The sequence below is a fragment of the Larus michahellis genome, chromosome 7 (genome assembly GCF_964199755.1).
Source record: "Larus michahellis chromosome 7, bLarMic1.1, whole genome shotgun sequence".
Taxonomy (NCBI): Eukaryota; Metazoa; Chordata; class Aves; order Charadriiformes; family Laridae; genus Larus; species Larus michahellis.
Window position 1 is genome coordinate 42,420,296 of NC_133902.1, and position 26,480 is coordinate 42,446,775.

Sequence of the window (26,480 nt, forward strand, 5' to 3'; positions counted from 1 at the left end):
CAGGTGACTCGTGTCCTTTCTGCCTCCCGAGCAGCTGCATCTGGTAAAATTTTCCGTCAATATAGCCGAAATGCCAGCGCGGAGCTGTTGTGGACTCCCGTGTTTCCATGGAAACAGGAGGAGGCCCAACTGTGACAAATCTGTCTATGCTGGGCGGAAAGAGGGAGCAAGGCGGCTTTAGCCGAGCTGTGCCTCTCCTAAGATCCCCCAGCTGTTCCCAGCTGTGCGTCGGGAGCGGCTTTGTATCTGTGGGTGAGATTCTCCTCTCACCTCAGCATGGGTGTCCCAAGCCCAGCCTAAATGGGGAGAATCTAATTGCAAGCTGCCCAGCTCCTCCTGCCGCTTGCCTACCCCACCCAAGGGCATGTGAAGGCACAGGGACCCCACAGAGCAACCACTGGCCTTTTCTGGACCACAATTTGCCGTCTGCATGGGGAGGGGCTCTGCATGGGCTCATGGGCAGCCTTGGGGCACCCTTCGTGCAGACCTGTCCCCAGTGAACAGAGGCTGTGTCTCCTACTGGCTGCCAGGACATGGGTCCCACGCTCAGCCTGGCAGGAGCACCGTGCCTGGGGAAGAGAGAGCCCCGCTGCTGCTGGATTCCCACCTCACCTGCTGCAGGTCGATGAAGACATCTCCTACGGGAGGGGACTCTCCAGCTGCCATTTTGGTTCAGGACCTAAGGGCCTGGGCAAAATATCAACCCTTCTCTTTCACCGGCAGGCACCCAGCAAACCTGGAGAGTGGCATAACCTGTGGAGAGAGGGCAGGACAAGGGAATGTCGTGGGAGACTGCTGGCCACTGCCCTCAACCCCCCTGGCTCCTAACCCGGAGAGGTCACCTCACCGGCCCTCAGGGAACCTCCCCGGCATCATTGGGACATGCCTGTCCCCTGCCACACTGCAGCGAGGGGGCGAGAATGGCCCATCCCACGCTGCTTCATGCATTGGCTCCAACAGTTCAAGGACAGGTGGGATCCTGACCTCCTCCAAAGGACCAGATGCATGGAGGCGCAGGGGCCGACCAAGACAGTGGCTACATGTGGCTCCTGCACGGGCTGTGCAAGAGAAGGAAAGGGTTCCTGGTCATCCACCTCTGCGTCAGCACATCTGTGCAAAGCTGGGGCACGACTGACCACCAGGGAAGGATAAAATCAGAGAGATCGGGAGCTGGGAGGGCATGCCAGGAGCAGGAGCAGAGTGGTCCTGTGCCACATAGCTTCAATTGGGCAGGTCCCAAAACGGCCAGAAGGAACCTCAGAGAGATCTGTGCAGGCCAGAGAGATGGCACAAGGACAAACAACGGTTCAGCATTGAAACACCAAACACAAAACAACACGTTACGGGGAAAGAGGACAACCTTCAGGCTGGAGATCTGTGCCCTGTCTTTACCAGCACGGCTGAGGGGTGCAAAAGACCCTGCGGGCAGCCCGAGGGAGTGCCCTGCTCAAAAAGCAGTGAAGAAGGCAATGAGGTGCCATGGTTGACAAGGATTGGGATGGAGACCAACACAGAAACAGCTGTAGTCATACCATCTACAGCAACAGCACAGGCTGAGCTCAGCATGGGCTACACCCCAGGAAGAACTGGAGATGGCACGGAGACTGGCATTGGGAAGATAGCGACCTCCAAAACCTCATCTGAACTCATACAGAGAAGGCATTGGGAAAATGTAAGCACACGCACAGTGCTTTGGACGCAGGCATAAACAAAGCGTTCTCATCTCAGCACAAGAAAAGGGACATTCGTTAAAACTACAAGGGTAGAATACAAATGAATTACAAACTGGCAAAAGAAAACACTTTTTTCAGTGATGTCATCACAGAGGAAAAAACTGCAAAGTCAGAGGATAGCTTGGCCATCTCTCTGAGTAACAAGCTGTCATATTTATGGCAAAGAAAATTAAGAAAAGTTAACCCCACCTTTCAGAACAAGCTATTCTCCAGCTATGAAAGCTTTGGAAGAAGTATTATAGGTTATATCCTGGTGATCTGCTGAGGGGTTTCTTACTATCTCATCTGAAGTACCTAGTATGGGCCACTGTTCAAGACAAGCCATTAAAACACTAAAACAGATGCTCTAAAGGTGACATCAGTAAGGACAATTCATCATCCCTCCTTCTATCTTCGAAGAACTCCAGAAGGTACTGCTACAGTCTTTGCTTACTCTGCCTATCTGAAGAGCTTATTCAAACCAAAAAATTAGCTTATTCAAACTAAAAAAAAAAAAAAAAGCTTATTCAAACCAAAACTCCCAGGGCCATCTATCAGACAAGTTTTTGAGGAGCTGATCTGCCCACTGATGAAGCATGCTCCCTGGGTCCACCCTCCTAATTATCAGGAACAAGGCAAAGCTTAATGGAAGAATCTCCTCAAACACACCTCATCAAACTCTTCAGTAACTGAATTCCTCAACGAGACCTGAACAGCTCAACAGAAATATGCTGCCAAGACGGACGTCTAAAAAGCAAATGCAGAGTCCAGGCCATAAGGAACAGGACAGAAAAGAATGAAAACACCCAGTCCACTCTGTAGATCTTAAGCTGTAATCTTCAACTTCACACCCTGTTTTCCAAGAAAGACAGAGTAAAAGGGTTCCAAGAGAGAAAGCAGAAAAAAGGAGAAAGGTCTGGAAATCATCTGTAAGCAGAGACCGATGTGCTTTTTAGTAGGAGACATGATAGAGAAAAGGGTAATAACATGGCTTTTATTTCCTTTCACATTTAACTCAAGAAGAGGGTATCATTCCATGAAAACAAACAGCAGCACATTTGAAACTAGAGGCAGGCAACGCTTTATGCCAGCGGGAATTGCTGGCAGGGGAACCTGGCTCTGCAGTCCTGCAGGGCTACGGCATCACCACTGAGAATTGGGTATTTGTAGGGGACATAACATCCACAGCTACAGACTGCCTGCAGAAACATGTGGCAAGCGCAACTACTTCCTAAATAATATATAATACATAATAAAACGACGATGGGGCTTTGGATGGCAGCTCCTATAGTGGCAGAATCCCTAAAAACAAGCAAAACAGTAAAGATAATTCAACAAAAAATTGCTAATGCTCAGCTCCAACTCTGTGCCACTAATGTGCCTTGTAGGGCCTCCAAAGGAAACTGTAAACTATCAGCAATGTTGTGAAACAATGTGCTTTGTTTCAGGTCAAGCTCAGGTTTGTCTGGAGCTAGGCAGAGGCTTTGCAGGGGTATTCACGTTCCGGGCAGGAGGAAACCTACAGCCAGGAGAACTGTTGGATGCAACGAACGCTGCGGGCTCCAGCTTTGCTAGATGTTACACTGAGTTTAAAACTACAGCCTGACTGCCTAAACAAAGTTAAAAGGGAGGGAAAATCCAGCACTTATTCTTTCTTTACTCACTGAAGCAGCATATTCTGAAATATGCTGAAAATGTGTCACTCTAATGATGCTGCTGAACAGCTAAAAGCAAGACAGTTGTACTAGCAGTAAAATAAGAGAGCCCCTGGGACTTGCTTTGAAATTTCAGAGGGACTGCGAGGTGCCCACGGGGTTTTTGTCAATCCCCCACCCACCATCCTGCGCAGTCAGGATGCAATGCCTGGGTACCCAAAGCCGGCAGGGCTTGGGCACAGAGCTGCCGGAGGGGTCTCCTGCTTTGGGGGCGAGAGGAGGGTGAGGATGGGAGGCACATTCTCCTTTCTCAGATCCTACCCCTACCGTCTCTCCTGCCTCCTCGAGAAGGGAGAGCCCATGGCCTGGGAGCACCGGTGCTCCCTTTCGGTGCATTAATTGATGGTTGGCCACTAGAGGCCACTTGCCCCTTAGTCTGTGCAACCTCTGGGAGAAAGGCTGGACAGACACCTACGCGGATCTGGCCTGGATTTTCTATTATCCAAAACAGACGGAGTTCAGAGAAGAGCAACAAAAAATTGATAGTAGGCCAGAGGGATTAATTTATAAGGAAAGGTTAGGAGCTAAATTTGTCTAGCGCAATATGAGATGACTAAGATGGGGAGGGGACAAGCCAGCAGTCTGGAAAGATCTCAAGGGTGTAAAACACGACTAAAGACTACTTTTTTTTTTCAGGGGGCCCTGCAGAAAGAGACTTAGAAACGTGTTAAAATTTAAAAGAGAAACTTAAAATGAATATCAAGGAGAATTCTGCTAATGAGCATCATGCTGAAGCACCCAACCTGCTGGCATCACTGCCTGGGCTGCCATAAGAAAAACACAAGACAAAAGGGGAAAGAAAAAAAAAACAGTAAAGAAAATGGAATGAATGATACCTTCATCCTACTGTATCTCCTGGTTGTCGGGAGTACGTGATTCAGCATTCCCGTTAGAAGTAATTTTCAGTAATAGAAGCGTCATGCCAGCAGGGCAGATTCGAAGGCAGGCCAGAAAAATCCACAGCCTGCCAACCTGCACACACTCACACCTCCCTGCTCTCTCCACACACACATCAGCAAACAGAACTGGCTCACCTAAATCACCGTGCCTCGTATCGACCATCTAGGCTACACGAGCGCTGAAGACAGGCGAGAAGGCATGTCCCTGCGATGCCGGCAGCTACGGCATCTCCCACATGTTGCTGACAGGGACTCCAGCGGGGCTTCCCCCGACCCCAAAGGCTGCTTCACAGTGCCAGGGCAGGAGATTTCCTGTTTGGCTGAGAAAAACACATCTGGCACATCTTCGAGGGGCAGAGGCCAGCAGTTCACACTGCTCTTCTGCAATAAGGACGATCCAGGAGGGCTACAGCAGGCTGTCCCAGCTCTGTGGGCAAGGGGCTGCACAGAGACAGCCATCAGGCCCCCCTTCCATCTCCTCAGCTCTTCCCTAATCCCCTGGCCATCGGGCTGAGAATAATTTTGACGTGGAGTGTCTAGACAAGGAGTGGATGTTAAGAAAGGGATAAAGCCAGAGGGGCAAAGCTGGTTTGGGGGTAGAGAGGGAGAAAGAGTCTGTCTGATAGAAACAGACGGGAAGAGCTCAAAAAGGAGAAAAAGGAGGATTAGAGGCCTGGAAAGATTTTCCTGGGAAGACAGGATGAGCCTGTCCACAGAGGAGAGGAGCAGGAGGGGTGCTGCTGCATACGCCGAAGCATTTGGATGCTGCTGTGACAGTCACAGCCTCAAAGCCGAACAAAAGAGGAGTGGGCTGCACAGCCCCTGCTTCTCCCCTGCCACGACAGAGGAACGGGGACACACACACCAGAATGAAAAGGCAACACAAAAGACAGTAAACACACAAAGTTTTCGGGCACAAAGGGCTTAACCTGTGGATCTCTCTAACACATAGCTACGCTGAAACTAAGAATACAGAAGTATTTTATAGGGCTTAAATATTTCAGTGAATCCTGTAACCTACTGAACTGGCCTGGATAAGCCACCACAGCCCTTCACTTCTGAAGCACCTGCTCCGTTCCCTGGCTCTCCCTTCACAGGCCCTTCACAGAGGTACCGGACGGGACGGAGCTCACACGGCCGACAGACACATACATGAACACACGGGAACAAAACCCACTCCAGAACCGGAGTACCAACACCAGACAGGGACAAGGAGACACCCCTCCACCGGACGGACGGACGGACAGACAGCTCTGACAGACACACGTACAGCCGGGGGAGCGAAGGGACGTAGGCAGGCACTGGGGATGCACTGCACCACGCACCGCACGGTGCGTGGGACCACATCGCGCTGGGAGGCATCCAGCCCCGGGCACCGCGCCGTGACGGGGACTGCGCTGCTGCCTGCTGTGCCATGCGCCATGCCCCATGCCATATCCCATGCCACGTCCTGTGCCATGCATCATGCCATGCCCCACGCCATGCCACGCAGCCCGCACACAGGGCCGGGGAAGGGGCGGCCAAGCGGGGCTGCCCCGGGCTCTGCGGGGCAGCGGCGCCCGCCACGCGTGTCCGCGGGGCCCGTGGGCTGCCACAGCCGGTGGCGGCGGAGGGGGGAGCAAGCCCCAGGACCCGCCTCCCCCCTCCCCTCAGCCCCCCGCCCGGCCCGTACCTCGCACCGCCGGAGCAGCAGAGCCGCCCGCCGCCGCCGCGCCGCGCCCCGGCCCCGCCACCGCGCTCCGCCCGACACGTGCCGCGCCGCGACGGCGGCGGGCGGCGCTGCCGCCCCGGCCTCCTCCCGCCGGCCCTGCGCAAGGCGGGCCCGCCGTCCCCTCCCCGGGCCGCCGCCGCTTACCGGTGTGGCGGGCGCTTCCCCGGCGGCGGCGGCGGCGGCGGGGCGGGGGCCGGGGGGCGCGGGCCCCGCCGGGCGGGAGGGGGACGCTGGGGCGGGCTCCATGGCAACCGGATGTAAGCGGCGGCGCTCTAGCCGCGGCTGCCGCCTCGTTGGTGCGGCGGAAGGGCGCGTCTCTGTGGTAACGCGGAAGTGAGAGGGGCCGGCGGAGCGGGACGAGCCGGGCCGGGCAGAGCCGAGTCGGGCCGCGGTCACCTCGGCCTCCGCCGCCTCCGTCTCTCCTCTTCCCCTGCAGATGGCGGCGGCGGAGACGCTGGTGCACGGCCTGGCGCGGCTGCTGCAGGACGCGGGTGAGTGGCGGGCCCCGCCGGGCCGGGGTGAAGGCGCCGGTGTTGTGGGGCAGCAGCGCTCACGGCCTGTCCTGTCCTTCCCCTTCCCTGCAGGGGATCTGGTCCTGGACGGCTCCAGCACGCTGACGCTGCTCACCCCCACCCTGCAGCACCTCACGCAGGTCTTCGAGCAGCACCTGGGCTCCCGCAACCAGAACCGGGGCTTCGTGGCCCTGCCCTCGCACCCCGCCGAGACCGCCGCCATCCTTCAGGCGCAGTTCCTCTTCGACGTCCTGCAGAAGACACACTCCCTGAAGGTCCGTACCTGCCGTGGCTGGGGATGCGAGGGGCTAAGGGGTACTGCAAGGCCGGCCAGTGGAGGTGGCAGGCACAGTTGCCTGCTTCAGAGTGACCCCCTTTGATGCCCATTGACCCCTTCTTTTGTGCACGCTGCATGGGTTGGGTACCTCTCGCAGGACTGTCACATGGAGTCCTAGTTCAGCGGGATCGTGTGTAGCTACTTCATCTAGGATCAGACACACAACTCAGCGGAAAGTTTTTCACAGTTAAAAATGGGCAGCAGGGGTTAACTATGTTCTGACCTTGGTAAGGTGTTGACATTGTTGGGAAAACGATTATTTCCTGAAATGCTTGAGCAATTCAGGCAGTATCTGGCAGCTGAGCACAGTTGAGTGCTCCTTGAGTGATGACTGACCTGCACAAAGCAGCAGAGCCAGGGTATTTGAGCAGAGCACTTGGACGTTGTATACACCCACTACTCTGAGACCTCTGCTGCTTATTTCTACGTCTTACATGCTCCTGCCTGGGCAGTGGTTCTGGTTGATTTGTTTCACAGCATGGGGCATTACTAGTAATGTGTTCTCGTTAATTTTTAAGAAGGCCGTAATAAAGATAAAAGTACAGAGCTAGGGATTCTTCAGAGGGCTTTTTGAAAGGTGGCATGTGTTACGAGGCTGGACATGATTATACTTGGCACTGGGGCACAGCTAGGAGGGTAGTAGAGGTGAAATGGGCCTGAAAGGGGAAGGGGAATTAGCAGGTGTTCCACAGTGGTGCTCAGGAGGTGGTGTGACTGAGCACCGTGATGTCTTTAAAAGTGTTTTCAGAATGAGATGGATTGCAGAGATTATCTGAATGTTGTTGGGAGGGTTTTGTGGCAGTGTGCTGAGGATGGAGATTGGAGTGGGGCTTGGAGCCTGTGGAGAAACATGGGTTCCCTGGCAGGAGGATGCAAGGAGGGACGCTGCAGTCAGGAGGATGTTGTGGTGAGTGTTTGTGTTAACCAAAAAATTTTTGGTTTTTCTGTAACAAGCTGGTAAAAAAGGGGAAGCTGCCCATTGTGGTGCAGTAACTGATTTGCTTGGAGGAACTAATAATTTATATCAGCCTGATCAGGTTCTTAAGACAGGGGAGGGAGAGGAGACAGTCAGGACACAGAGCAAGGACGGCATCTGAAATAAACTTTGCTAAAACTGATCATCAGAGCTTCCCAGTGCAAGCTTCCCCTACAAATGGTCCTGTTCAACATGCCGCATTAGTGCTGGCAGGCACTGGGCAGTGATTCATTGCCGCCCAGGCTGTAACTGTGGGAGCGGTAGCGGTGACGAGGCCTTGGGATGTCTGTTCTGCACCTTATGAGTCACTTCTGCATGAACGTGGATGTAGCTGGCAGAGAGGGTCTCTCCTGTTGTACTCTGGTGTCCACAGTGGAAGTATTAACTACTTCATTACCCACTTTATCTGAAATACTGTTTATGCACTGTCTGTAGAAAGTATAAGAAGCTGGATTTCATAAGCTGCTTTGTGGTACATGAACACAGCCTAACTACCCTGTGGCTGAACTACAGCATGCAGAGAGGAGGTTTGCAGGTACCCCAGTCTAATACTAACAGCGTCTTGGAGACCAACTCTGTTTTCCATTGTATCTGCTTGTGATTTGCCTTATTTGGCCTGTTCTAGTGAAATGCACGTGCACATCTCCCACCAGTTGCTGTGAGTTCATCTCAGTTGCTCAATAAACACAGCTCCAGCATTAGATTTGTCTTTATTTAGTAGATTTGTTAGTGGTGGCTGATGAGGAATCCAGCTGTCAGACCTTCCTGTGGTTCTGTAAGGGGTGAAGCCATGTGGGCAAGGAGAAGAAAAGGAGCTCTATGGTCTGGCATACTGTGGTCTTATGCTAGCTAACATGCTTTTTTCTTTGACCTCTACGGAAATATGGGTCCAGGAGACAGTGCTGGTACCAGCATTGGGGGAGAGCTTGTTAGCAAACATTTGAGCTGGAGGGGGGCCTGTTGAAGGTGCTGCAGTTGGTGCATCAGGAGGGCGGTATTGCAGCACAAATTGAGCTTGATGTGAGACTTCTTTTCTGATTTCTCTAGCTTGTTCATGTTCCAAACTGTGTTTTACAATCTGCTGTGAAGATCTTCCCTTTCAAGTCCCTTCGGCATCTGGAAGTAAGTATAGGAGGCAGAACTGGCTTTGAGTCTTGCTGTTTGGCTTTTCTTGACTTAGTTTTGGGGTTGCAGAATGCCTCTACTCCTAAAAACTGGGGAGGCTTTTGTGGCTTTCCTAGAAGGCTAAGTCTAAACTCCTGCAACTCTTGTGTGGGGTGAAACTCCAAGCAAAGGTTGGAGTGTTAGGGAGGGAGGCTCCAGCAGGGAAGTGGGAGATCCCTTGCAGAGATGTGCCTGGGATGGCAGCTGCTCTTATGCTATAATATTTTGATGTATGTTGTCCATTCTTTCTCATCACTGCTGCAGTTGAGGTCTGTCCCTCCACACTGCCTCCGGGGACTGCGATTTGTCTATTCTCAGCTGGAATCTCTAACCTGTTGCAAATGTATCAGTACACTGGAGGTGAGTGTCTCTACACAGCTCATGGGGAAAATTGCAGGAGAAAGTCTGTCTTGATCCTACAGCCCTTCATACATGGAAGAAGTAGGAGATGGTGTTAACTGTCTTATCAATCCATGTTGTATATGGCTTTTTCTCCTTTTCCCGTTCTGGGGTCCTACTCCTGACTCAAACAGTGTTGAAGTATTCCCTGGTTAGACACACATGTGCTCTGTAGTCTCCTCTTTAGCTGCTTGAGAATTTCTGGCTCCAGCCAATATTTGTATCAGCTACGTCTGATTGTTCTGTGTCTCTGAGTGTTTCCACTTTCAAAGGCCTGCAGCTGATGGAGGTTTATTTCATTGTACTTCAGCAGTCTTAAATTAGAGCTGATTGTCAGAGGGAATGCTGTGCCCCAGTGTCTTATCTGCACTTGTGCCCAGCAGGTTTCTGGGACGTGAAGGCAAGCTCCAGTTGTGAAGAACTGAGTAGCGTGGGCTGTGCTAGCTGTGGGGCCCTGGGCTTCTGTCTGTGGCACAGAAGCAGCTGCCTGCTGGGGAACAGGAGTTGCTGGTAGGGAGCGCTTTGAGAGCTTCTTTTGTCTGCCAGAGCACAGGTTGTTTGGCCAGGGTATGTGTATCTTAATTCTGCTTTGATGGAGGTCTGAAAAAGGTTTTGTTAGCATGAGTCTTTGTGCTCACTGTCCAAAGCCTACGAATTGTAATGTGTTAGGTTAACTATCGCCACTTGAGTGTAGGAAGCAAAAGCATCTCACCTTCTTTCTAAATATCTAACCGTTGAGTTCCCACCACCTCCAAATACTTGAATTAGTGACATGAAAGTCATTGCCATTCTAGACAAGGCAAGGTCTGTAAGGCACAATATGCCAGCCTTGTTCTAGACTAGCTGTTCTCCTGTGTCCATCTGCTGTTACTGTAACAGCTAGTACTCACCAAGGAATGGCTCCTCACTTCTTCCTAGGAAATCATTTCAGCATGTGGTGGAGATCTGAGCTGTGCTCTCCCGTGGTTGGAATTGCAGACTGTGAACTTCAGCTATAACTCAATCACTGCCTTGGATGATTCACTGGTGAGTGGGGCATGCTTCCTGTGTGACTGAGGGGAAGACAGGAGATGATCACAGGTAGGAACTGGGCACTCCTTTACTGATGCTGCTACGTCTGGGTGGGAGGGAATGGGCACTGTTAATTTTGCTGGCCTCTCTCAGCAGGACAGGGTTTCCATGCTGCAGTGGAGACGTTTGTAGGATCTGATCTAGTATCTTTTTGTCCTTCAGCAATTACTAAATGCTCTGAGAGTCTTGGATTTGAGTCACAACAAGATCCAGGATTGTGAGCACTATTTAACGGTGAGTATCTTAGGCTGGGCACTGGAATTTCCTCATGTGGAGAGGACACTGCTAAAGTGCTGTCATGGTTGACCATGTGCCTGCTAGGTGAAGTATAACACAAGAAATTGGAGATGTGGCCCAGCAGACATGTGATTTAGAGCTAGTACTTGCAGCCTTGAAACTGTTGTCCTATATGTGCAGCCCCTGTGCCACCAAGGCAGAGAAGGCAGTGTTCCTCATCCACTCTGAGACAGGAAAGTTAGCTGTATGTATCGCTTGGCACTCCAGGGGCCAAGTGCTAAATACAGTGATACTTACGGTGTACGCTGTATGTACAGTTGCACACGCAGTGTGCACTCCATTGTGGCCAAGACTTCGCTGCAATACGTGGAGCAGGTGGGAATTATGTAGCCAGGCACGGGGCTGTAGAGACTTGCTTCGGTTTGTCCAGACTGCCAGTAGCGTTTCCTTCTCACTCTCAGAAATCTCCTGTCAGTTACTTAGAAAGGTGGTAGTCCATCACAGTGGCATGTGCGTCTCTGGGGTATGGCACTGAAATCCACGCTAGATCTGCTTCTTTTAAGAGAAGCGATGAAAGAGAAGCAACTCCAGCTTTTCATGGAGTTGGTGGGGTTCACAATATATCATTCACCATCATGTTTGGAAAGGTAAGAAAGGGCTTCTTTTGGTAGTTCAGTCCTTTTGCTGAGCCAGGGTGTCCAGTCCCTTCCTGTGCTCCATGGAAGTTGATAAGGAAGGAGAAAGCTACTCCTAGCAAATTTTGTAAAGCAGTTAGATTGTGCTGAGTGCCACTAAACAAACCACTCCAAATATGAATGTTGAAGGCTTGCTGCAGAAATAGACTTGAGAAACTCACTTGTTAGGTGATGTTGGTGTGGTGGAGAGAATGGTGGGGGCTAATGCCCTGGTTTGAGTCCAGCCTCAGGCTTTGAGCTAAGGTCCCAATTGATCCACTGCTGCTCTTCTCTCTGAACAGACCCTTACAGAACTAGAGTACCTCAATCTGGCTTATAACTTCCTGTCCAAGGTGCCAAACCTTGGCATCTTCAGCCGATCCAAGCTGGTGACTCTGATCCTGCGCAACAATGAACTTGACAGCATTAACGGTGAGCCCACAAGGGAGGAGCATTTCCGAGTTTGAGGCCTTTCTCTCTTCCTTGAGGAACAGAACTTGAAATCTTGGGTGCAGCTATTTTTACTAGGGTTCAATTTTGGGGCAGAGGGGTAGGTGGGAGGTTTCTAAGTTATATCTTCTAGTGTGTTGATGGCTTCTTGCTGTGTTTGCAGGGGTTGAACAGCTAGTGAATCTGCAGCACCTGGATGTAGCCTATAACCTGCTGCTGGAACATGCCCAGTTGGCACCATTGTCCACTCTGCACTATGTAAAAAAAGTAAGTATGAAACCCGATGGGTTGGTAGATTAGAGATGTCATGGTCAGGAGGTGCAAGGCGGAGACTGTGTGGTAAGAAGAGAGTTTTAAAAGATCAATTCAACTCTTGAGCGTTTAGTTCTAATGTGGGAAGCTGTTGGGGGAGCGTTGGAGAGACACCTGTATTTCAGCCTTCGTTTTTGGTGACCCCTGCTTAAGCAAACCTTTTTCCATATATTCATCCCCACCTCCTTACTTCCCCTTTCTAATCTTAACACTTTCAAGTTCAGTAAAGATCCTCCCCTAATCCTGTTATGGATTTGTGTGTTAAGAGAAATCTTAAGGAGAACAACTGCAGTCACTATAGTGCTTGTAAAGGAAGACAGCCTGCAAAGGACTGTTCTTGCAACACTTCTCGGAGAGAAAGCTTGAAGCCTGCAGGCAGATTGGGTCAGGGTATAGAATATTGTTTCTAATAACACTTTCTCTATTTTCCAGCTGCATTTAGAGGGAAACCCATTATGGTTCCATCAAAACCACCGATCTGCAACCCTTGTACATGTGTCTCCCAGGGCAGCCTCCTCCAATGTGAGTATTAGCCACGTGCCTTCTGCTCCTGCTGTTGAAGGTGCATGGTGTTCTGATACTCAGGGGCAAATGAGAGGAAAGAATTTCATAAACCTGAAAATTTATTCCAGTGCTGTAACAGTGGTCATTGTTTCATGGTGGGTTTTTTTCCAGGTAGAGTATTTTTTCCTTAAATTTTTAAGTGGTGTGCTGTCCAGGGCAGATCGAGTTGAATGCTGATCTCAGGTTTGCAAGACCTCAGATCTTAATACGTCTTCACTGTCTACTTCATCAGCTTTGTTCACTGATGGTCCCAAAACTTTACTGTGTTCCTGCTAGATAGCGACTGTGTAGCTGGACTTTCCAAAGAAGGAACTCACCGTCTTAGCCCAACTTGCCTAATTACATACTCCTTTGGCAGCTGTGGCCAAAGCCGTGGCCGCCTTTCTCCCCATCTCTCTGCTCTCAGCTAGGTGTCATCAATGTTTCGCTTGCACTCCAGTGCTTAGGTCAGTTCTTGGTGATGTTATCTTAAATAAAGAAGCCAGCAAAGACAGCGTTCTGGCAATTTAGCAAAGTAAACTTACTTGCTAAGGGTCATAGGTGTTCCAGAGCGGGTCTGGCCTTCAGATTAGTGGCAAATGGCTGGTTTTATTGTCTTCAAACTGCGTCTTCGAACAAGGATTTGCTGAACTCAAGTTACTGGAAGCTAGGGAGACTCAGGGTAAAAGTAGGGTACAAGCTTTGAGGTGAAAGTGAGTACCTTTCAAAACAATTCACGCGTTGCTGCAGGGTAATCTATTGTATCTCTTCTGCGAACTGTCTTGGGTACTTTTCTGGGAGTTGTGAAGTCCGTAAACAGGAAAACCACAATGGTCCCTGCTGGCCTTATATCCTCTTAGGTCAGGTAGCTGCAACTAAAGGAGTGATGATGGATAGGCAGGAACAGGGTTGTTTCTGGTAATCTTTGCAGTTTTGTGCCAGGGATCCCAAGGCTAGGGAGGCCCGAAGGGGAATAGGAGTCAGCAGATGTTGTCCTGAGTATGTGCCAGCCAAGTGGAATCTGACTGCAAATGGGTCTCTAATTACAGTTCCTCTTGGATGGGGAGCCACTTTCTTCCTCGGACCTAATGGTAAGTACAGTTGCTGTAAACTCATCTTACTGGCTTTGGGGTGGGAACTCTGACAGGTTTTTTGCATTGTCATGTGTCCCGTTGAATCTGTATGGGCTGCCTTGACTCTTTGACACAGTTCATTTTGGCTCAGTCCATGATGATTCCTAGTAATTGTTGGGATTGGCCAGTGTAACTTTTTCTGTCCTATGTAGCCTTGCAGAATGTGTAGCCTTGCCTGTTTCCTTTTCAGGTGCTATCTGGGACTTGGCACTTGAATTAGGTGCCAGCAGAACAAACAGTTGTCAGTTTCCCACCTGGTGCTTTTAAGGAAGGCCGAGATTGAGTTAAATTGGAGTGGTCCTGATAAACAGTCCAATCAACCAGGCAGGACCTGTTGTCACCACTTTGACTGAGACGGTTAAAGTTTGGGGTGAGGGGCAGGGAAGTTGTCAGCCTGAGTTGTGGCTTGGTTACCTTGTCCCCCCTTCGCACTCAGCAGGCAGTGTTCTCTTTTTTTGGCTTTAGCACCTTCCAAGACTTGTGCAAAGTGCATCACAGTCCATCCACACTTCTACCTCAGAGAAGACAGCACTGGACCGCAGTGCGCTGGACAGTTCTTGTGCTGCAGACTTCAGTGACAGTCCGTCCCCAGCGGAGAACGTGGCTGTCAGGCATCCTCGGAAGAAAAGCAAGGTCTGTGACTGAGATAGCTTCTTAACCGTGTAGCTGGCATGTTGGGTGAAGGGGCTGCCTCGGCGTGAAAGCCTCCTGCTGTGGGATGTGGTCTTCTACTGACTGCGTGGTGCTGAGCATCTACTCTGCTGCGTGTCAGGAAGGGGCTGGGCTTAACGTCAGTCTTGATATACTGAGACAAATGTTTCATGGTGTGCTTCTGCACTGTAACAGCCATGAACCCTTCAGCTTGGCAGAGCCCCTCATCAGATGCTGGTTTTATTGTTCTGGTGCTTCCCAACTATTCTTATGCTGTTTGTTCCAGGGAAAAGTCAAAGTGCGCAGAGCAAGCATTTCGGAGCCCAGTGACACAGAACACGAGCCCCAGGCTTTATCTCTCTCTGCTGGTGAGGCTTGTCTTCTTCCTCAGTGACAGAGCCGCTGAACTGTGCACAGTCAGAGAAGTGCTCTGGCATGGTGACTGTTTTCATACTTCCCAAGTTTTCTCTCTGCAGGCCTGGTCCTGCAGCATCAGAAGGAGATGAAGCGCTTGGACAGCTTCAGAGATCGCTTTGGTGTTGACTGGCTTCAGTACAAGAGACAGCTGGAGGAGCGTGATGAAGTACCCGTCCTCTGCCGTAGCCGTTCTGCAGATGAGATTGCAAGCAGAGCTGCTGCAACAGACTTGCAGAGTGAGAGCTCTGATCCAGAGCAAGGAAAACCCCAAGTATCCCAGAAAGAATATTCTCCTCCTTTGGATGATACTGAGAAGGTGGAAGAGCCTGAAGTACAGCTGGATGAGCCTGTGGAAGGAGAACAGATAGGAGAAGAGGAGGCAGATGAGCTGATGCTGGGGGAGGAAGAAGAGGAGAAGCCAGAAGGTAAACAGGTCCTTTCACTGCTGTGTTTGAGGGCTTGGGTCATGATAGAATAGATGTTTTAAATGTGGTATCCCTGAAGCTTAATCATGCTGCCCAGTATTGTGGGAGTTCTAAGGACTTGGGCCAAGCAGGCCTGAAAAGCTGCTCTGTGTCCTGACCTGTACTGTGTCTTGTTCGGCAGTGGACCTTTGCCAGCCAGTGCTGGTAAGCCAAATAGAAGGTGAAGGGGACCCAGAGCCAGACTGGATCTTCCTGCGAGTCACAGCTAGGCATGTGCTTGAGGTGGAACTGAAGGCTGCCAGAGTTCTCCACAAGCTGGAGCTGAAATGCCTGCAAAAGGTGGAGACCTCAGAGATGAATTGGAAGAGGATGGTAAGTTATGCTTCTATGTGAGCCTTTGTCATCTTACTCCCTGTGTGGGACAGCATTCTGGATTTGGGTCTCTGTCAGAGTACCCTGCAGGTCTTTTCCTAGCTCCTGCAAAGCCTGATTGCTTGAGCGTCTCTTCCACTCAATGCATGGGTATCTAACAGCATCTGTATTGCTTAGAGTCCCTGTGATAGTGCAGCGGAAGCCAGCATCAATTCTGTTCCAAAGCTGGAGTTAAAAAGAAAATGGCTGGACTTGTTCCAGTGTGCAGGAATGAGAGACTTCTCAAGAGGAGCCTAAATGAAATGGAGACCTCCTTCCTATCCATTCCTCACTGGGATGTCACCCTGGCCTTGGAGGAATGTTTGTGGATTGCACTTTTTCTTAGACAGTGCAGCACCGAGCCTAGTGTGACATTTAGAAAGCTGCTGGTATCTCAGCGGGCAGTTTTCCATCCACTCTAGGTACATGCTTTAGCACTACAATTTTTTATTTTGCTTTTGTGGCCCTTCAGAAAGGGAGTTTGGAAATCTCTTTTTCCTCGTGGTAGGATTTTAACATTCAGTGTGTGCGTAGACATGTTTGCAGGCTCTTCTAATACCTCTTGAATGTTTGTGGCTTGATATTCTTCTGAAATACCTTAGTGAAAAAGTGTTTTGTTTGAGATGCTTTGTTCCGGGCCTTGAAACTTACTGCTCTCCTCAGCACTTATGAGCTTTGGGTTTGTTTATTTATTTATTTATTTATGCCCATTTTACCAGGCTCCCAAATGCTATCAGCTATGAAGGGCTACTCAAGGTTCACTAAAATTAGGTGCCTGTATGGCCAGTTGCAAACTAATGTAGTCTGGATGCTGAACCTTCTTTCTAGAGCTGGTGTTTTCTGTCTCCTGCAGGACCTGGAGCGAGTTTTCCCTGTCCTTACGTTGTACTTCAGCTACATTCGCAAGGACCGGCAGAAGCGCAAATATGTGGTGCTTGATGACTGCCCGGAGCAGTGTCTACAGGTAGGGGAGGCTAGAGGGGAAAGTGTTACTGGAAGGTGCTGAATTCTTCTAGCCAGCACAGGGCCTCTGTTCTTGGAGCACAAGTACATCTGCTGCCCTGTGGCAGCCCATGTCTGGCTTGTAAGCTCAGGATTTCTTCTGCTGCACAAATAACCTGTGGAGGGCCCTGTGACCATGGCCATGGGCAGTGGAGCTCCTGGAGCATAAAGGGTGCTCTCAAGGAGAAAAGCCTTGCAGCTTTCTCCCTCTTGGGGAGAAAAGTTAGTAGTCAAGTTAGTGATCCTTATTTGTTACGCATGTTTCCTGGGTGGCAAACATAATGTTTCCTGGGTGGCAGCGAGTGATGCACTGTGCTTAGCCCTCCGCAGAGCGAGAGTGTCAATGCTATGGTAGCTCTGGTCTGCACAGCTGCTACAGGGGCTCTGGTCTCAAATCCAAGTATTTTTCTCAAGGTACTGTTGTTTAAGTACATTTAAGCAAGTTGTTACGGAGAAGGCACAAATAGATGGGACTTTTGAGACCAAAGTTCCAGGGAGAGCCTGTCAATATGTAGATACAAGGCACAGACCTGCAAAACCATGTTCTTCTGGTATTCTGCAGTGAAGCTCCGTGCCCTTGGCAAGTCTTGCACAAACTGGCTGTTGTACTGTTAGATAGGAAATGGCCCTGCACCCCTTGCACTCAGAAATGCTCTAATGAGGCATGTGAGGAGATCTGCTGATGTCAGAGGCTTGCTTTTATTAGGATGGTTATAGCTGCCTGCTAGCACTCTTTTCCCTGTGCTTCTACTTTTAGTGTGTCCTTGAAGTGTTGTCCCCAGCTGTTGAGGAGAATCGGCGAAATCAGGACCAGGAGAAGGGATCCACGAAGCTCCAGTGCCTGAAATGCAAGCAGGAGTTTTCTCAGTCCCTGGCTCCCTGGCATCAAGGTCCCTACCCTTCAGAGGTTGGAGACGCCAAAATCCTGGAGACCCTAGTTGCCTCAAATCAAGGTAGGATGTAGTTGCTCAGAAAAAAGATTCTTGCTAATGCCCAGGCTGACTGCCAGAATGGCAGCTGTGGTGCAGAGCATGGAATGTATAGGAGAGAGCGATGTCTTGGCTGTACTGGAATTAAAACCGGTTGTGGGATGTGCTCACACTTGGCCCACTTGGACTGGGAAGAACCTGTCTTGTTCGCTAGCAGGAATAAGTCACTGTTCTAAGGTTAAGCAAAAAGCACCCCTGTTGTGGGTGGCCTGGGGTCTGGGAGGACATAAGGGTGCTGGAAACTGCAGATGGTCCACAGAAATCTGAAGTCTGGGAGAGGCCTTAAAGGTCATGTAGTCTCTCATACTATTGAAACCATGGTCAGTTCTGCCACAGAGACTAATTTGTTCTAAAGGGCTTTTGCTGACAGAGGCTTTTGGGGAATCTGTTGCAGTATTTCAGGTAAAACTTTGGCTGTTAGACATCAGAAAAATAACCAGAACCCTAACCTAAGTCTCCCTGGCTGTGATCTTATGCCCACTCTTGCTTACCTTATAGGGAATGATTTATTCCTTCCTTCGTACTTGAGAGCCATTGTTCTCCCCCTGTGACTAGTCCTGTCTTCTGTCCTTTAGACTAAATAAGCTCAACTCCCTAGATAATTTGCTTGTCAGTCATATCTCATACAATGCAGTTATTCTTGCTGGTCTCCTTTGTACTCTTTCCCATTTGTCCACATTTTTCTTTGGGTGTCTGAAACTAGATGCGGTATTTTGGCTGAGACGTGGCTAGTGCTGAATAGGCAACTTCTGATTGTTGAGTTTTTTCAAAACTCGGTTTATATTTGAAGTGGGGAGTGCCCAGCCTTAGCTCTGAAGATACTGCTCATTTGACGAAGTATCCTGGGATCTAAGTACTGCAGTGAGGGCAGAGGTGCTGTCCTGGCTGCAGCACTTTTTTCCACCATGGGACGCTTTCTTTCGCCCTGGAAGGGTAGTGAGAGTCCCAAGATCTAGCTGGGAGTCTGCTGTGGTGTGGGGGAAGGGAGCATCGGGAACTGGGGTCGGGACGGATGAGGAGAGCTGGAGAAGAGACATGGCATGCTTGTGGTTTGGCTGGCTGGAGGATAAACCAAGCTGGGGATGGATGTGGCTAAGGAAGGTTGGATTGAGTGGTCATGAGCTTGGGCTTCAAAGACTACGTGAGCACTTTTGGATATGAAGTGGAGGAAAGTCATGAGCCAAAGCCCTGATGTAGTTTCGGTTGCAAATACAGCACATGCTGGTCACCCTCAATCTGAGCAGACCTATTTCAGGTGGGTGTTGGCACTGATCCGGAATTTCTCGGTGATTTGTGAGGGAAGGTGTGTAGGTTATGATTCTGAGCAGAGTTGCTCAACAAGCTGCTCGAGTCGGACTGTAACTATTGTCTACTTTGAAAGGGATGGTTTGTGGTTTGCGGAGGTGGGGGGGGAGGAAAATCTTGTTGCGGTAGAGGTGTTCTGTTTTTTCTTTATCCCCGATGAAATCTTCCACAGATGCCTCAGCGGCTGGTGAGCCCATAGTCTGTCCCAGTTGTTCCAGTGACCATGTGGTCATCCTGCCTTCAGAGGTGTGCTCTAGCACGCCTTTGCCACCTGGCCCTGATAGCACGAGTGAGGACCTGTCAGACTCTATCCTGGAGGGAGGCAGCCAGCAGGAGGGCCCAGAGGAAGCGCCCACCCTGGCCAACGAGAGTGGGAAGTTCTACATTGGCGGGGAGGACAGCTCGGAGATGGATACCAGCAACAGCAACAGGACACCAGACCTGAGTGGTGAGCATGATGGCACTCTCCATTCCAGCTCCCGCAATTCAGATGGGGGCTGCGGGAAGAAGGAGATGGGCATGAAGAGCCACTACTTGTCCCTCAGCCACACAGACACCAATGGGGGCAGCTTGATGGGGAGCTACCGTTACAGCGTTTCTCGTGGGCCCACTCCTTCCCAGCTCTCTTTGAACTCCGAGTCTGAAGAAACATGGAATCTCAGTCCCTGTGAGTATATAGGAACTGTGCAGGGTTTAGAGGTGTGCACAGCTTGGTGTTGGGCTTTATCACTGGTGCTTTCAGGGAGCACTGCCTCCTGTTCAATGGGGATGGGGGGGTCATCAAGCACAAGCAGCAGTGACCATGGTTTTTGTGAGCAGAGTTTTTCCTTCCCCTCTCTGTCCTCATGTCTGAAGGTAGCGAAAACTGAGTCAGCTCCTAATCCCTAGTTATTGCTCAGACTCGTGAGTAATGGGGATTTGTTCTGGGAGCTGCACTGGTCAGTTACAGACACTGGGTTCCCGTGGCACCAGTGAGCTGCTAGCTGGAGCATTACATTTGGGGTCAAATCGCAAGGTCCCAATTTAAAACTGAGCCCGTTAAAAAGTTGCTGCTGAGGAAAAGTTGATTAGTGTGGTGTTTGTGGTAGAGGACCAGCTCAGCTGGGAAGTGTGTACTCTCTGGCAGTATTGCGGCTATTGTATAAATTATTTGGTTATACAATTGCATGACAAACCTAATTATGTTCTTAAGCAGTTTTATTGGTGTCTTCCTCAGCCCCCTTTAACCTTACCACAGTCGAAGTCAAGAGTTTAAAAAGTTGACCTGGGCTGACACCAGCTGAAATGAGAAAGGTCTTTCTGGCGTTGTGATAAAGAATTGCTCTCCAGCCAAATCTGGCAGTAAAGCAGTGTCCTCCTGTGACTAAACAGCTGAGCATAGGTTGAAGATGGGTTAGACCAAAGCTTTGTATATCTGAAAAAGCAAGTGTTGGAGTCCCCTCATGTCTCCACATTGAGATCTGTGGCCTGGAAAGCCCTGGCTTTGGCTTTTTGTCTTGAGGAGAGACTTGCTGGATGCAGGTATGCAGAGGCAGGTGACACTGCTGCCCTGATGCCAGTCTGCATGCTTGGGCAGCACCTGGTCAGTGGGCAGAGTGTGAATCCTACCCTTTACTCTCCTCAGCTGTAAACGGCATCCTGAACACAAGAGACTTCCGTTCTGTGGATCATCGCTTGAAGCTGTACTTGGACATGGAGGTTTTTGAGGAGAACACTGAGGAGTTCCAGTGCTTCCTCAAGGTGAGCTCCCACAGCACCACTTGTACAGCTCCTTGGCTGTCCTTCTTGCCACCCTATAAGTTCTGCTCTGGGGTGGCATCCCAGAGACTGTGGGGCGTGAAAGGAGCTGAGGTATGTTTGAGTTGGCCCTTTCCATGGGTGGGCTGGCAAGGGACAGGCCAGTCTTATGGCCCACGCTCTTTGTGCTCTAGGTGGTCATGGTGAAATTTGGTCGACAAGGAGAGTTCCTTTCAATCCTGGTTGCCTCTGATCTCAAGATTTATGTGCTGGAAGTCACTGGGGCTATCAGGTGAGGAGAAAGGTGGCAAATGAGACCCTGTAGCAAGGCTGTGAGGCTGGGTAGTGCCAGCCTGTGCTAGCCTTACCCTGGAGGTGTGGTGACATGCAAAGGCTCTTCTGCCAAATCCCCTGCTGCAATCTGATGTGGGAGAGGAGATGGGCAGCCTGCTGCAGCTGAGGGCCGTGCTCTGTGATTAGGGGACAACCTGCAGACTGGCTGAAGAAGAATGACTCTCACTACCTGTCTGATATTTCCCATCTGGAAGTGGGACTCCGCCACCAGAGCTTACGAATGGAGTTTGAGAACCCAAAAGCCTCCTACAATCTGCTGATCCGGAACCAAAGCTGCTGTGACCAGTTCCTGCAGACCCTGACATGTAAGAGTAGGGCTGTAGTGGGGGTGGGGTGGGCGCGGAAGAGGATTGGGAAGATTTGCTCTTGGAGAGCTACCAGGAGAGCTGTAGTTGAATGTATGTTGGAAATCCACTTCATGCCAGCTCAGAAAAAAGTTGGGGGAGAACCCCACTGGCATCATAACTTCCAGACCCTCTTTGTAGACTAGAGAACCATCCTGTGCTGTTATGTACTGCCCTTGGGCTTGCAATAAAAGATATCTACCTTCTCTTCCTCTTTAGATCTCATGCAAGAGCTGCCTGCTAAGCACAGGAGTAAGGTGAAGGAAATCCCCACCGTGGAAATGAATCCACAGCATTGGCTATGGTAAGAACAGCCTCTGGGAGGTTGGGGTTTTGGATAGAAGAGGATGTCTGCTTGTCCAGCAGTGCCTGGGAAGCGTAGTGCTCAAAACAGGGTGGCAGAGGAGGAGGCACCACTGGAGTGGCAGCCAGGCCTATGTCATAGGTTTAAGGCAGCTGGCTCAGGTGCCTGCTGCACAGGGTGAGGAGGCAAAGGGGTGTCATGGACTGAGCCAGGCAGAGCAACTCCAGCCCTTCTGGAGGAGCCTGAGAGGGGGTAAAAGGGGGAAGCATAGGGCAGCCTCCTCCTTTGCAAGAAGCATTTGGTTCCTAACTGGCAAGGTGGTGGGCAGAGTAACAGGAGAGAGGAATTTTGCGACATCTGGAAGAGATGGGTCCCTCCCTTCCCTGAGAGGACAGTGCATAGTAGCTAGCTCACAGCAAACCTAGACTGGAAACGGAGTGCTTCCTTGGTGACCCTGCTGTTGTATCTCCCCCAGGCCTCTGCTGGACTCCAAGACCACAGATTCTGCAGCTGCAGATGACACTTGTTTCTTCTATCTGCTGGCCTACCTGATCCAAGGTACAGGAGATCTCGGTGCCAGGGTGTCCCACACCTGTGCTGTCCGCTTACATGGTTTTTAGTGTACGGTCTGTAGGAAAGAGCTGGGCCATTTGGTCCAGCAGCGAGACGGGGTGGGTGTGTGGGTGAGGGCTCTTTTTTGCTGTTGAGATATGTAGGATAGCAGCATGCTTCTTCCTATATGTCCAGTGAGTCTCCCAGTCCGTTTCTGCGTGGAAGTCCAGACTCTAGGGAGCAGTTGGTCTTGCACACAAGGTTTGGTGACAACTCAGCTTCTGAGAAGCTGGAGATTATCTAAGGGCTGGATCATTGCCCTGAGCTGAGGGAAAGCTGAGGGGTCATCCTTACAGCTGGTTTGCATGAGGAGCTGAAAGGCTCCTCGGTTTGGGAAAACCGAAGCAGGTGTCCAGAACCCGAGACAGTAGGACAGGAGCAGCCTGCTGGAGCCCATCAAGTTCTGTTCCAGGACTTGCTGAGGGTGAAATGTGCTAAACCTGGGATTTGAGTCTTCAGTGAACAATTCCAGTGTCTTCTCAGCTTGGGATGCTGGAAAAAGCAACATAGCTGTTAATCACATTCTGACCAGTTTGTTACTGTTCTTGCACCCTCATTCGCCATTGGTCATTGGGGAGGTATAAGAGAATGAGAATCACAAGGAATCTGTGGGAAGTATGTTTATTGGTCTCCTCAAGCTGAACAAATAGCCTGTGGGAGGGAGAACTTAAAGTGTGTTTTTCTTACTCTACAGTTTTCTCCTTTTTTAGAGTACGGTGCCCAAAACTGGACACGGTTCCAGCTGAGGCCTCATTGCCAAGTAGACAGGACTAATTAAACATCCTATTTCTGATATTCCTGCTAATTCCCAAGAGTGAGATGTGATGAGAAAAGCAACATGTTGCTGTAGCAGCATGTGATCCCCTGTGACCTCAGACCTCTCTGCTAGTGGTTCCCTATTTCTGTGCATCTGCCTTATTCACAAATTCTAGTGCTTTTCATTGGCATCCACTGAAATCAGCCGGATGATGCTTATGTTCCCTACGGTTTATCAAAACTACTTTGCTTCCTGCCATACTTAAGACACATCCCAACTTGGTATTGAACTTTGTGTGTGCTCTCTGTTCTAACCATCAGATATCTGCAGCCAGACAAATTCAAGCCAAAAAAGGCGGCCTTTTAGCCGAAGCTGCTGACTGTTAGCTAAGGAGTAGCAAAGTGTTTTTTAAGAGGTCAAAGGACTCGAGTGTCTTTTCCTGCCTCACATGAGGCCATAGGCTGGACAAGGCTTGCTGGGTGGTGGTCTTTCATATTGCATGCTCCTGCAATGAGTTTGGGTAAGCTGGTTAAGCCCAGACGCATTTAGCTACCCTGCTCCCGCTCTCCAGGCAGGAAGCTGGATAAGGCTGTTCACCCAGTTACTGTTGCTGGAAAGGATTTCCCTAGGGGAGGAATGGAAAGCAAAGCTGGTTCTGTGGTGACTCAGGCTCTCAGCAAAGCCTCTCCTATTCCCTCGTATCCTTTTAGGGGCATCTGCTTTCCCTGTGACCCTGCTGAGCACCCGAAGCATGCTGTTTCTGCTGGAGGAGAATCACCAGTGGCAGGTGCAGCCCTCCTTGGATGAAGACCATGAGGCAGAAACGCCTCCTAGGAGCAACATCCAGTTGAAGGAGAAGCAGCCGATCAGCAGCATTAGCAATGTCATAACCTATCGCCTCTGTCCTTGTGACATCAAGCTGATGCTTTATGATGAGGTAACCAGGAGGTGGTCATGGGGCACACAAGATGCTGGGGGCAGGACTGTGCTCAGATCCTGCTCCTGCCAAGGGGGTCTTGGGGCTGCCATCTCCCATCCCAGCCTAGGGCCTTGCACCACAGAGGTGGGGGAGCACAGCGAACTGTTGCTGTACAAATGTCAGGCAGGGACACTTCCACAGCTGGCAGCAGGAGAGGGAGAGGGATGTTTCTTAGGAACTGGGAGGAGCTGGCAGCTGTGCTGGGGAATAGCAGTTCAGGGCTGATCAGTGCCTTTGAGGCTAGGCCCTGCTCATCTGCCTCCCTCTTTTTCCTCCCTCCCAGGTGCTGAAGGTGGAGAGCACTTGGCACATCCGCACAGAGTGCCCTGAGCTCCTGGTAGAGCTGGTGGAGTGGATCCGTGGGCCCTGGGAGGAGATGTTCTCAATCGAACTGCGGAAGGCTGTGTACGAGGGACTGGAGTGAGCTTGCTGGCTATAGGCAGGCGGGACTTGGAGTCAAGAGTGCTGCTGCGCTGGCAGTGGTGCAGAAGTGTCTCCCACTCCCATCTGACCTTTTCTGTCCTGTGGCCTCTGTTTTCTACCCTACTCTTGCCCCTGGCCCTTTTTGGTGAGGAGGAGGGGAGCACACAATGGTCCAGGCTGCACAGTCACTCACTTGCACTGGGCTGGCCATGGAAGGAGGAGGTGGAGGGTGTTCCCTGTAATACTGCATAAGCTACACAGAGTTTTAAGTTGGCAGTGTCTGCTAGTCTCCTTCAGGGTCGTATGGAGTGTCACTGAAGGAAGAGGGGAGCCAGGCCAGAGCATGTTCAGCGGGACATGCAGTGGTACTAGGCAAACAGCAGGCCAGAGGCAGTTGGGCACTGTGGTCTTTCTAGCAGGTGTACTTGCTGCCTTCTTAGCTGTCTCGGAACAGCTGCCATTACCTGCTGCTGATGTTATTTTTTTTTCCTCCCACTCCCTCTTGTCCATGGCTTCCCTAAAGCTGTCTGCTTCAAACAGGAGCCTGATTGCACAAGGGGATGAGGCATGTTGTATTCATAACCCCACAGAGAGCCCTTACCTGCCTGCCTGGCAGGACACGGCTCAGTCTGCTGCTGTAGTCTTTCACTGTCACTGGGCGGGGAGGAGCTGTGAGGCTCTTAGCACAGAAATGTGTTGCTCATCGCTTAGGGGTCAGGACCCTGGTGGGCACTGGCAGGTAAAAGTGAGGCTTAGGCTTTTCTGAGCAGTCCAAAAGCAAGAGTCTATTTTAACATGAGTTTTACTATTTTCTATTATAATAAAAGCTTATATTTATTGAATTGTCACACTTTCCTTGTTGCGTCCTCTTTCACTGCTGTAATGTCTTTGTAAGGTCTTGCATACTAGCCTTGCAGCAGCCTCAAGGGTTTCCCAGCATCTCGCAGGGTTCGAGCCATTTTCCCCTTCCTGTTCAGGTGCTGATGGGCTGCTGGACTTATCTTCTCCACCTGCCTGGCTCCCAAGCGGCAGCCAAGGAAGAAGGCCCAAACAGGATTAGACTGACAGAAGGTACTGGTTGTGGTGTTCTGTGATAGTTGTCTTCAGGTGAGCATCCTGTGGGCTTCCAGCCCCAGCAAGTTGCTTACTGTCCGTACAGGCTCTCGGAGGATGCCTCTCACAGGAGCTGTTGCTGCTGTGGCTGTAGAGGTGGGACTGCCTGCCCCTAGGTTCTTCCCTGTACCAGGCTTTACCTTGTCTCCACCTCTCCTGCACAGAGTTACATGCCACCTCAAAAAATGCTGCTGCCTGGCCTGGGCTTGCTGTGGCACAGGGTCTCTGCACCCTGCCCAGTGAAGAGCAAGTGGAGATGCCTCCTGTGGTGTTTTGATGCAGCTGAAGCTCCCCTTGGAGGGGAGCAGAAATGGACTTTTTACATTAAGGTGCTGCAGGTGGGATCTGATAACCCCAAGCAAGGGACCTTTAATGAAGGTTGCTTTTCCCAGAGCAGTGTCTCTGTCTTGCTATGAGTGTTCAACCCACAGTTTCAGGGTGAGTGTTCCAACTGCTGAATCCTTAGTGACAAAACCTCTATTTTATGTCAAGGTGATCTTGATTTCTTTGAAGACATGTATTTGTCATTCAGCGACTTGATGCCTGTTTTCTTTGGATGCTGAGTGTGGCAGCTCTTTGCAGCAGTCTCTATGACATCCAAACTTTCCACATACCCAAAACTGGTGTCTGTGACTCCGGTTTCTGTCATCTAGAACGCAGCAGTGGCTGAGTCCCGCAGCATCCCACTCTTCTAGTCTCACCTGGGCAGGTGAGATAAAGTTTTTCTCCCTGCTTAAACCCAGCTGTGCCATCCTCACAGCCTTAGGAGTGTGGGAAGTTCAGTTTCCATACTTTGTAGCGGCCTGAAGGCC

General features: G+C 50.7%; 2 protein-coding genes across 7 annotated transcripts in view; one reads left to right on the plus strand and one right to left on the minus strand.

The window, feature by feature from the left end:
* SLC4A3 (solute carrier family 4 member 3) overlaps positions 1-6,286 on the minus strand; it is a 35,455-nt gene extending 29,169 nt beyond the window's left edge. For 2 of the 4 annotated variants that reach the window (XM_074593579.1, XM_074593577.1), the window contains exons 1-2: positions 5,999-6,102; positions 613-753 (exon numbers count right to left, since the gene is read on the minus strand). In XM_074593579.1, the coding sequence (XP_074449680.1) occupies positions 613-666 (54 nt within the window). In that variant the 5' untranslated portion in view covers positions 667-753; positions 5,999-6,102. Of the gene's footprint in view, positions 1-612; positions 754-5,998; positions 6,103-6,181 lie in introns of those variants that run through there. The other 2 variants (XM_074593578.1, XM_074593582.1) reach the window with 2 other exon arrangements.
* A 59-nt stretch (positions 6,287-6,345) lies between these two features.
* STK11IP (serine/threonine kinase 11 interacting protein) lies at positions 6,346-25,405 on the plus strand. 3 transcript variants are annotated; one of them, XM_074593583.1, is made up of 24 exons: positions 6,346-6,528; positions 6,622-6,824; positions 8,910-8,984; positions 9,291-9,386; positions 10,344-10,451; positions 10,659-10,730; positions 11,710-11,839; positions 12,021-12,124; positions 12,602-12,691; positions 13,762-13,803; positions 14,311-14,478; positions 14,783-14,864; positions 14,973-15,338; positions 15,520-15,710; positions 16,603-16,713; positions 17,509-17,704; positions 19,218-19,712; positions 20,670-20,785; positions 20,977-21,074; positions 21,263-21,441; positions 21,700-21,784; positions 22,260-22,342; positions 23,864-24,090; positions 24,416-25,405. In XM_074593583.1, the coding sequence occupies exons 1-24, from the start codon at positions 6,474-6,476 to the stop codon at positions 24,554-24,556; spliced, it is 3,513 nt and encodes a 1,170-aa protein (XP_074449684.1). In that variant the 5' UTR covers positions 6,346-6,473; the 3' UTR covers positions 24,557-25,405. The 3 variants fall into 3 exon arrangements, 2 of the variants coding, with proteins under 2 accessions (XP_074449684.1, XP_074449685.1); XM_074593584.1 differs by lacking the exon at positions 13,762-13,803; XR_012588191.1 differs by lacking the exons at positions 22,260-22,342; positions 23,864-24,090; positions 24,416-25,405 and having other exon boundaries at positions 21,331-21,441; positions 21,700-21,782.
* Positions 25,406-26,480: the final 1,075 nt, after the last annotated feature.

Bases quoted from the DNA above. Each gene is read 5' to 3' on its own strand.
- STK11IP (XM_074593583.1), top strand. From the start codon at position 6,474: ATGGCGGCGGCGGAGACGCTGGTGCACGGCCTGGCGCGGCTGCTGCAG. The intron at 10,731-11,709 runs GTGAGTATCTTA...CTCTCTGAACAG, and splicing joins ATTGTGAGCACTATTTAACG to ACCCTTACAGAACTAGAGTA. The intron at 16,714-17,508 runs GTAGGGGAGGCT...TTCTACTTTTAG, and splicing joins GCCCGGAGCAGTGTCTACAG to TGTGTCCTTGAAGTGTTGTC.